Here is a 10911-nt window from a genome sequence, read left to right as displayed (position 1 = left end):
CAAACTCACACTCTAAGGCAGACAGTAGCAGAACAGAACAGAACAGATCTACAAGTGAAACTCAAAAAAATAGTTACAGGTGGGTAGCCGTGTTGGTCTGACAGTCAAAACAAAATTAACAATTCTTTCCAGTAGCACCTTAGAGACCAACTAAGTTTGTTCTTGGTATGAGCTTTCGTGTGCATGCACACGAAAGCTCATACCAAGAACAAACTTAGTTGGTCTCAAAAAATTAGAATATTGTGGAAAAGTCCATTTATGTAACCATTTGTTTTCATTTGTTACTGGAGTTTAATATATGAGATAGACTCATGACATGCAAAGTGAGATATGTCAAGCCTTTGCTTGTTATAATTGTGATGATTATGGCGCACAGCTGATGAAAACCCCAAAGTTGAAATTGTGAATTTGGGGTTCTCATCAGCTGTACGCCATAATCATCACAATTATAACAAATAAAGGCTTGACATATCTCGCTTTGTATGTCATGACTCTATCTCATCTATTAGTTTCACCTTTTAAGTTGAATTACTGAAAGAAATGAACCTCTCCACGATATTCTAATTTTTCGAGTTTCACCTGTACTGCTCAGGGGCTCTAACAACACAAAAATACTTATTTAACTGACATTAACTAGTATCCATTACTTAGCATTTTGGAGGCTCTTATCTCACAAAAGGTCTGCTTCTCACGTGGCTTGTAATCCTCTCCAAGTTGGAAATTGAGTGTTAATAAGCGTCTTATTCGGACAATATTTCCAAAATTGTCCCACCCATCCTCATTGAAACATGATCACACGGTGCCTCCAAAAGGGTTAACGAGCGCTTATCAAACCTCAGTATTTTTATGTGTGGCTTGAAGAGGAAAGAGGGAGGAAGAGGGAGAAGGAAATGAAGCCAATTCAAGGCAGCTTGACGGTCACAGGAGAAGCTCTCCAGCCACTGCTGCCTATGTGCTTACTGAGGGGAGTTCGTCTATGCAGGCACCAGCCCCTCCCCAGAGAATACTGGAACCAAAGCAACATATTGCTGGTTATTATTTTTTTGGCAGGGGGAAAAGTGTGGACCAGAAGTGAAGAGGAAATGGGAGGGGAGGAAAGGGCAAAGGGCAGGTCTGTGCCAAGTTTGTGACCTAATTTCTGTGCCAAGGGAAACTGAATCCAGCTGCGAACAGCATTCTAATTAAGAGATTTTGCAAGTATTTGCTTATTTTGCTCAACTTACTCTGCTTTTAGCAGTCGCGGAGAGGCAAGAAAATCTGCTGAGCAATAAAATCCCACTCCCTGACGAATGACAATTCATGGGGCCTTCCAACCTTGTTTCAAAATATCCCTTCACCGCTATGAGGGCTAGAAACTTGATTGTGTGTGTGGTGTGTTTGAAGCTGAAAATCTTAGGATGGTAACACTGATGACCGTTGGGGTCCCTTCCAGCCCTACAACTCTACGAAGCCAGACGCAAATCTGCACCTGTGTTGTGCAGCAGAAGGTCACTCCTGCCTCCTGCTTATAAGCCAGACTGTGTCTCTCTCTTTCTCTTTCCTGTTCCAGCCACAGTCGACTTGTTGATTAAGTTCCTCCAGTAAATTCTTAGCTGGCATAAAACGGTCTGAGGAAGAGGTTCTAGCCTCATAGGAACTGAACTTTTTCCACACAAGGAAATAAGCTCCCCACTTAACCCCTCGCCCCCTGACTTTTTTGGAAGGTAACTTTGACAGAGGAATTGCCACTACTAAAATAAGACACCGTCTTATATTTTTTCCCCCTCAACAAAACACAGTATGGCTTATTTTCAGGGGATATCTTATTTTAACCACGCCACATCGGTACGCTGCATAGCCACGCCTCTCCAGGCTGTTTTAATGGGAGGTGCCGCGTCACTATGGCTTATTTTCGGGGAACGGCTTATATTTCGCAAATGCATAGAAATCCTGCTATGGCTTATTTTATGGCTATGTCTTATTTTAGGAGAAACACGGTACCAGTGAATTAGTAGATGTAGACCTGAACTTACTTTTAGATGAGAAAAGCATTTGTCCAGTTCAGTCTGTTTGGTGTTTGGCGGCACTGCAACATTCCCATCTCCGTCCAAATCCCTGTGTCTTATCAAACACCCTGCCCTTTCTCCCGCAGTTCCCTCCCATATCCAGTGGTCAAGAGATCCTTAACACAAATGGCTTAGCTAAAATAAGTTATGCAACTCTCCTGCTCAAGCCTCATCGAGAAAACCAGTTGCACAGAGACCGAAAAGAGCAACATGAAGCAAGTTTGACATTTGTACGTCTCCGTTATTGAGGCTTGCAAAACTGATGCGTTTAAAGAAGAGGGTTTGGCCAGATTGCCTTCATTAGCTTTGGAAGTTACATTTCATTTCAAACAGGAAGGAAGCCCACTTTGTGATTATTTTCCACTAGAAGCAACCTCTGCACGCCGTCTATATAAAATTGCCTTCAGATTACATTATAGTACCAATTGAAAGGGTACAGAGGCAATGTTTAGCCCTAAACAAATTGAGCCTGGCTTGTAGAACTTCATGATTTATTCCCCCCAAATGTAATTAGCATTGACTCTGGAACACTTATGACTGAGCAGCTCTGGGAAATACTATTATAGGTTTAGAAATTACCTTTGTGATGCACCAGACTCCCCCTCCCCCCCAAAAAAAAGTATTTTTAGTTTTCCAGAGAAATACGACCACACATATACTAAATGGACACACGGAGACTGGAGGTTAAATAAAAGATTTGACCTTTATTTAAAATACAAGGCATTTGTACATAGTGTTTTATGTCACGGGACTAATGAGCACAATACTGGTTTCTCCCCTTGGCATAGGCAGGGCGGGTTGGGGGGTCTCCCTGGCTGTTAGTGTTAATTTCAAAGCGGGACCCCTCAAGCCAAGGCAACTGAGTCTTGTTAAGGGCTTTGTGGCATAGCTATAAGGAAGTCAGGATTTTAACTTAGATTAAAAACATACCATAAGGCCAATACGCTTGGTACTATTGCGATTCCTACTTTGGCTTGTGAGACTAGTTTTTTTTTTTTTAAAGGGAGGGGAACAAAATGGGGAAAAGAAAAAGGAAGAAAAACCTGTACAATTTTATAAAATTTGTGTTTTTCTTTTTACATTAGTTACACGCACGCACACACACACAAATCCTTATACTTCATAGACCTTTACTTCATATTGTAATGATGTCTTCTTTTTTGCATATCATCTTAGGTAGACAGTGACTATGCTGGTGAATACTAAAGGTGTTTGTAATACAATACGGTGTAAAAAAAAAAGATAAAGGGAAAGATGAAAGAGACACACACACACAATGTATATATAAATGATTATCAAAAGGAAACAAGAAGTTATAACAGATGCGCTTTAAAACTAGCGAAGGGAGTATTTTTCAAGGCCACGCATGATTGTTTTTGTAAAAGCTCCAGATCCCTGCAATGGACCTGATTTACGTAGTGCGAAAAATAAGGGGCCAAAGGACAGAGTCCAGCAAGCACCACTGCTGCGCGAGGCACCCATGCGCAAAAAACCCCAACGAAACGAATGGGGAAAGAGGGGCAGGAACGAGGCCTTCCTGGATTGCACACCAAAAAAAAATTAAAAATTAAAAATGCTACTTCTAAAAGTAGGAAGGGTGTTGAACACATGGATGTCAATTTTTACAATATATATATATATTTATTTATTTATTAAAAACTCACAAAACATGCATTAACCATGATAAATAGACTTCATATAGATTAGGCCCTGGGTATCTTTATAGTTAAGATGGCTTAGAGGTGTTTATTGATTTGGTTAGCTTACATCTGTCAGAAATTAACCTGACCAGACCCCACTGTCTGGCTGAGTGAGGTGGGGCAGGAGAGGGGAGTGGGGGGCGGGGGGGAAGAGGCACAAGCGTCAGCGTTACACGGTTCGTGTTATTGTCTTGCTCTAGCAGATTAACGGAAGTGCTGTTTAGTGCACATACAAACTGGTCTGCTAATGCAAAAGTTTCCATGATATTAAAGAGTAAAGATACACTTCAAGCTTAACTTGATTAAGCAGCATATTTCAGATAACAGCTGTTGAAGTTAAATATTAATATGGCCGTTGAGTTTCTGTCAGTACAACGGGAGGTCTCATCCGACTCACACCCAGCCACTGGTCAGTTTGTAGAACATCTCTTCATCTAAGCTTTCGTTCTGGTCCTTCGCACGCGTTGACAAGAAGATGTAGCCGCCAATGAACTCGTGCACCACTTTGCAATCCACTTCGGTGCAGATGAAGGACACTCGGACTTCATCTGCAAATTCTACTGTTACCTGAAAGTGCAAGGCAAACACAAAACTTTGTGCCAGCCTAAATGGTTGTGCCCAAGGGCCCTCCATGACAATACTGCCACTTAACCCACACCTATTCAAATTCTTATCCAAATTCCTCTGAAGAGCCCAGAGCAGTGTACACAGCGGTGGAGGAAGCCACTCAGCCATCTGGGGCGGGGTGGGGCGCACCGCGGGGCCTTCAATGAGTCTGCCTGCCTCCTCCCACTCCGCCGCCCTATAGCTGGGGGGAGGCAGCGGGCAGACTGTTTGGGAAGCGCGGAGTCTGCGCGCACTCAAGCCACCGTGTCTGTCAGACACGGTGGCTCGGGCGCACTGCAGGCCCGGCGGTGAGTGCCGCTTGGCATTTTGTCACACCCCTCAGTGGTGACACCCGGGGCGGCCCTCACCCACTGCACTCCCCTTCCTCTGCCCTGAGTGTACACAGGAATTATTCCATTCTATCACCACAACAACCCATAAAGTAGGCTAGGCAGAGACTGACTGACTCAAAATCACACAGCTCCATGGCTAGCAGGAATTTGAACTCCGGCCTCCCTGTCCTAGGTCCAATATTTTATCCACTGCAGCACAATCCAGATGATTCTTCCAACCAAGGTTGAGAGGACTAAGAATACGGGAAAAACACATGTGCTCCCTCCCCTCTTACATGCCATTTCCTTCTTCAGCTTTGTCAAAACCAGGAGGTTTAATTTGTGGCTCTGACCATGTTGCTGGACCTCAGTTCTTAGAAGCCCCAGGCAGCATGACTAGCTTCCAAGGATGGTGGGAACACATGGGAAGCTAGAGGTTAGCCACCACTTCTCTAACCAGAGTTTGCCCTGACGACTGAATCGAGGAACTATGGTTAGTGCCATTCATATGGCTACATTTCCCATCTGACTGACAGAATGGAAAGATCTTAGATAGCCACAGTCTTTCACCAGCCAAAGTTTCCTTATCAAGTGAATGTTATATCCTTCAGTAAGACAACCTAGTCAAATGCTGAGATCATCGATTGCCAATTCAGCTGGTCACATGAGCCACCATTTTTAACGTCTTCAATGTATAATCAAAGTGTGTAAACAATCTGAAGTTCTTTAGGATATATTTTGGCCCTCAGAATTCTCCCCGGGTCACACCCTCTGTTCTAAGGCCACATCCCTCACTGGTTCTGCTTCAGATCCCAGGTTTATTGGCCTGACTGCCATGTGTCGCTGAATGGCAATAGTGCCTCTTGCTGACCATGCCCAGAGAGCTCTACGCCTCGCTTACCATTTTTATTTCCCAGTTCACGTTCCACTGTTTCATGTTGCTGAACCGCCATGTCTTGATAGCGTCACTGGTGCTTGCATCCATCCGTATCAGCCGGTTGTAGGCGATCCCAATAAGTTCTTCCTTCTTGCCCCCTTGGAACCTGAGGTGTCCAAGTTGTATAAATAAACACTTCTACATCAATGTCTCATTCTTTCCAAAAGTGCCTAACAGTGAGAAAGTACTAACTGTCTCCAGAGAAGCTCCACTCCTTGGGCTGTTTGCTGCACTTACTGTAGAGGAGTTATTACTATATGAGGCATGGCTCCTGAAGGCAACAAAGCAAGCCTTCTGCACTGACTCATGCAGAAGCACAACGGGTAGCCTCCTTCAAGAGGTGGCCATTACTCAGCATCGCTGTTTGAGGAACAACTGAATGGCCCGGTTACAGCAAACGCAGAAGCAGGGCGGAATCACGCGGCCCAAAAGAGGTCACGAGGGTGGTATATCTGGAGAAGTAAAATAATGGCTAGATGCAGCAGGCAAGGTTACCTGTAAGGAGTGGGCACTTTGGGAGTCGTTTCATCTGTCAGATTTGGATCTTGTGTACACTAGCAGTTTTCATGTGGCTCAGCACCCCCCCCTCCACCAGCACTTTGGAAATGCTGTCCTATGTTTACATTCAGTCTAACAGATTTTGACTGCTCTGTATTGCTTTTTATTTAGCTGTTTTCGTTGTCAGGACTTGGTTTCAGTGACTTACTATGGAAAGGCAGTGTAGAAAAAAATAAGTTCGGGGTGGGAAAAGCCTTTACTCGTGATTGGGCAAAGCACTCTTTCCCTCTGCCTAAATCCCAGTGAGGCAACTCAAGAGCAGAAGGTTTATATTGTTATGCTCCCAGTTCCACGTTCTTATGGGCAATGAGCAGGCGTAAGGTGGTAACTGAAGAAGCCCATAATACCCAACTCGCCATTCCCATCTCTCATCTGCACACTGGTGGATAACTGCACAGACCTTGCAATGAAGTGTGTGATGCCGAACTCTGGGAGGGACTGCCAAGCTTGTATAAATCTCATTTTGGCTTCAATGAGACTCATCTGGGCGACGTTCTGATGGGCCTCCAAGATCCGGGCAGTGATCTGTAGGGTAGCAACACACAGAGTTGATGCTCCGCATTTACAATGGCAAGAAGGGAACAAAATACAGAGAGCTGCACAAAGGGGGACAGAGAAGGTTTATTAAAATGAGCCCAATATGCCCCTGCAGTTTCTCACCTGCACTTAAACTCACAACTGTGCTCCTGCAAATATCTTTTAAATACTGATCTTTGAGGATGTTTTTCTGCGTGATGTATGCCTTGAAAATGTGAGCTGCTCTGATTATCATTATTTTTAATAACCCTGCACATTCACAGAAACAGTTGTGCACCCGTTTATCAAGTGGTGGGAAAGGGAACATGCCCTGGGAGACGCAAAGGCCCCTGGGATTGTGCAGGGCTAGATTCTCTTCCTCCCGAAAAAGGAAGAAATGGGCCGGGGATGGTTTCATGTGCACCGATATGTACCCGCAAATGGGTGGTGGGCAATATCAGTTACATAAAAGTGGGGGGGGGGGAATGCCCCCAAATTAATTAGCTAGTGAAAAATGACAAGCATACCCTGGCTGTCTCACCTACCTTTTTATTTTTTTAAAAAAGACTAAATGTTTTTTCTAATCCCTTTGAATGTGGAAAATGAACGGGGATAAAGTAGGCAGCCTCTGCAGAAGTCTCTAGATTTAAAAAAAACAAAAAACAAAACAAAACAGGCAAAGCTTCCAGGAGGTTCTCAGCTCCTCTGTCTTTCCCGCACTGAGGTTCTTGTTGCCTTCCCCTTCCTTGTCCGTCTCTCTCTCTCTCTCTCCCCCCCCCCCCCCCCGGTCTTGGTTAAGTCTTTGTTGAAAGATTTGCAGTTTTTAAAAACCAAGCATGTTAGCAAAAGCAAAGGTCACAAATGCACTGCCAAAGAAGCTGCCTGCTCTGGTGGGGGAGGATGCTGAGCGAAGGAAATAAGGCTGCTCATTCTTCCTCCCCCATTCTAGAATGTGCATTCTTCATTCACCCAGAGGGGCATTAAATGCAGCAGTGAAATCTTCTGCTCACTTGCAGGGAGCAGTAAAGGCCTTTGAGTGACCAGCAGCAACTGGCGAAGTGCTTTCTCCGCTCACAACCTGCCAGCCACCGCAGAGCTATTATAAGGTGCCAGAGGTGCTTGACGGCTTCGCTCAGAGCTGGGCTGGCAAGGGCCAAAACGGAGCGCATGCACATTTAGTCACCGCACCTGGCAACGCCATGGGTAGCTGTACGTCATGCATGTCTGGCCAGGAAGTGTTAACTTTCCATCACCTCCACGGTCTCGCATTTTCCTTGTTTCTTATTTTTTCTGTTTGACCATAAGCCTGTGGGCATGGCCATCTGCTTCGTTGTTCTTAATGGCCGTGCAGAGCCCAGTTGTTTAAACACTTGATTTATTTATTGCTACTATTAAGGAAGAGAAGGGACAGCAGGAGCACTGTGCAAGCAATGGGCTATGGGAACAGAGTGCATCATCAAGGCTGCTGACTATCCATAACTCTCTCCGTGTCTCCTGGAAGCCAGAAGTCACGAGAGGGATCAGCGAGAGCAGCTGCATTAAGTGGTCTCCTTTTTTCCACGGCTCATTGACATGGCAGGTGCTCACCCCTAAGCTAGAATGCGTGACCATTAGCTAGATCCTTGCTAGATCAGAATTTCCATCCAGCCCAGCGCCCTGTTTCCAACAATGGAAAGCCAGGTGGTTTCCGAAAGCCCACCATTCCCTGTTTTGTCTTCCGGTCGACTGCTTATTTTAGAGCTACACTATCTCTGAATGTGGAGGCTCTATTTCACTATTGCTGGTATCTAAGCCCTTTATTGATCTGCCATTACTAGTGCATTTCCTGGTGTTAGTGCCAGAAAGCAAAGGAGGAGACACAAAGGAGTAGCTACGTACAAAACACAGCACACCCCTGTCCCAGAGGAAAGCAGGCAGCAGGAGAGATGGAAGGGTGGGGAATCTCCGCCCGTTGCTTCTTGATTACTCGTATGCCGTGACATAGCGTAACACCACACGGAAGCGCTTGCAAGTCAACACACGCCACGTTTCTTAAAGTGCATCTATGAGAGCCCCTTCCCTGCTTTTTAAGCATATATTCACAACACAGCAAAGTCTTTCAAGTGCTTATTTATTTTATGTTTACTGTCACTTACCAAGTCTCTTATATAGCCTGGCTGCAGAAGGCAAATGCGAAGAAAAGAAAAGGAAGCAGAAAAAAAGAGGCAAATCAGAAATATGGCAACAAAGCAAAGGGAGGAAAATGTGCAAATTATCAACAACTGTAGTTCAAATCAATTTAAAACAAAACAAAAACTCAAAACCTTTCACCACGAACGAATGTCCTGGGGTGAAAAGCAGCAGGAAATGAGCACAAGCATGAAGAAGGGAGCAAAAAAGGAGTGCAGCAAGGCCAGGCGCTCCCCAGGTACTTTGGACTGGCTGGGGCAGGTGGCAGTCCAAACCATCTGGAGGGCGGCAGGTTGGGGAAGGCTGTTCTAGCAGAGAACGTTGACTCAGCCATGGGACGACCTTCCACAGCCCACAGAATCTTGAAGATTTGCACCCTGTCCTCTAAGGCAAGCTTTTAGCTGACCGAGTTGATGGAAAATGGAATGGCAAACAAGTCGGCAAACCAAAATAAAAATGCAGGATTATCACCTCAGACTGGAGAGCCAGAAAAAACAGAAGCGCAAGTTAAACTGTGTTTTCTGCAGCTCCTGATCTCCAGATCCATGGAATGAACTTTTGTTTCCAGAGCAAAAAGAATCAAGTACTGCAGCATAACGAACTGTTGCTTCGAGTGTGTACACCGCAGCTCAGTTGCTGAATGTATGCAAGTTACCCAAATCACATGCAAACAAGCAGCAATCTCCAGCATGTTTCTGGCGTGGCGGCTGTAGCAAAATAAAGAGGCCACCTGCAGTTTGAGAGCACCAGCTCCTCTCCCTTAACAAATGTGAAAGGCAAGGTAAAATGGGATGAGGGTTTCCTGTTTCCACTCTTTTCCTGCAGTCAGGAATACTCAAGACACAGCTTATATTCAGCAGACAGTGTAAAATTGCTTGCAAAGACTACCAAGGAACCTAGAAGTACTCAAGCTGTGCAATACCACCAGTATATCAATTACTAACCACCGGACTGCTGCAGCATCCTGGAATGATTTGAATGTTTGACTGAACCACCACAGATCTAACACCACACACAAAAAGGAGCCCTTCCGTTTCCCCCAACCAAGTCTGTCCGTATATTCTGCTGTGGTTGGCCATGGCAGAGGACTGCACCTGACTGAGCAGTCAAGAAGCAATGAGCTGGCACACAATATGAATTCTGAATGGCAACAACAACTTCTATAGGTAAGAGGAAGAGGTCCTATTTCAATTAAATATGTGGGAAATTTTGCACCCCCGTTGGCACTTTTCACCAAATGTCTTTTTGCCAAAAACTACCTCCATTTTGCAGAAGGGCTCGTGGGAAAAAGGCTCCCTTTCCGAGGCCCAACACCTGGCAGCATCTCCAGTTGAAATGTAATCTCAGGTAGAGTCAGGCAGGCAGGGGATGTACTCTGTGCGGAGAACTGTTGCCAGTCAGAGCAGACAGCACAATGCTAGAAGAGACACAGTTCAGCAGCAGAGCCTTGGCCCCAGCATCTCTGGGCAAGTAAGGGCAGATTTCCTGCCCAAAATGCTGGAGAGCTACTGCCAGTCAGTGCAGACAGCAATACTGTGTGAGATGGATCAATGGTCTGAATCAATATAAGGCAGATTCCTACATTGCTTAGGATTTGATTCCTAGAGCTTGCTGTCTATTTCAAGTGTGGCAGCTGAACTTCACACTGTAAAGCGTGGAGCTCTGTAGTGGAAACATGTCCTGCTCAGAGCAGTGGAAATTGACCTGGCATGTGACAAGGGTTATCTTTACTAGTCCGCGGATGCTGTAGATCAGGGGTCAGCAAACTTTTTCAGCAGGGGGCCGGTCCACTGTCCCTCAGACCTTGTGGGGGGCCGGACTATATTTTTTTGGGGGAAATGAATGAATTCCTATGCCCCACAAATAACTCAGAGATGCATTTTAAATAAAAAGACACATTCTGCTCATGTAAAAACATGCTGATTCCCGGACCATCCGCAGGCCGGATTTAGAAGGCGATTGGGCCGAATCCGGCCCCCTGGCCTTAGTTTGCCTACCTATGCTGTAGATTCATAGATCAACAGATTCCTAATTCAGAAGCAGCAGCT

The 10911-nt window shown here is 45.3% G+C and overlaps 1 protein-coding gene across 4 annotated transcripts in view; it reads right to left on the bottom strand.

Moving 5' to 3' along the window:
- Positions 1-3126: 3126 nt before the first annotated feature.
- The window catches only part of FERMT2 (fermitin family member 2), a 93281-nt gene continuing 85496 nt past the window's right edge, over positions 3127-10911 (bottom strand). For 2 of the 4 annotated variants that reach the window (XM_033162914.1, XM_033163084.1), the window contains 4 exons: positions 8830-8850; positions 6579-6703; positions 5585-5726; positions 3127-4312 (listed from right to left, as the gene is read on the bottom strand). In XM_033162914.1, coding sequence (XP_033018805.1) covers positions 4139-4312; positions 5585-5726; positions 6579-6703; positions 8830-8850 — 462 coding nt within the window. In that variant the 3' untranslated portion in view covers positions 3127-4138. The remainder of the gene's footprint in view (positions 4313-5584; positions 5727-6578; positions 6704-8829; positions 8851-10911) is intronic. The other 2 variants (XM_033162999.1, XM_033163171.1) reach the window with 1 other exon arrangement.

This window comes from Lacerta agilis, chromosome 1 (assembly GCF_009819535.1).
Source record: "Lacerta agilis isolate rLacAgi1 chromosome 1, rLacAgi1.pri, whole genome shotgun sequence".
In the NCBI taxonomy this organism is placed as follows: domain Eukaryota; kingdom Metazoa; phylum Chordata; class Lepidosauria; order Squamata; family Lacertidae; genus Lacerta; species Lacerta agilis.
Note: the sequence above shows the minus strand (reverse complement) of the source record. Positions and strands in the feature narration are given on the sequence as shown.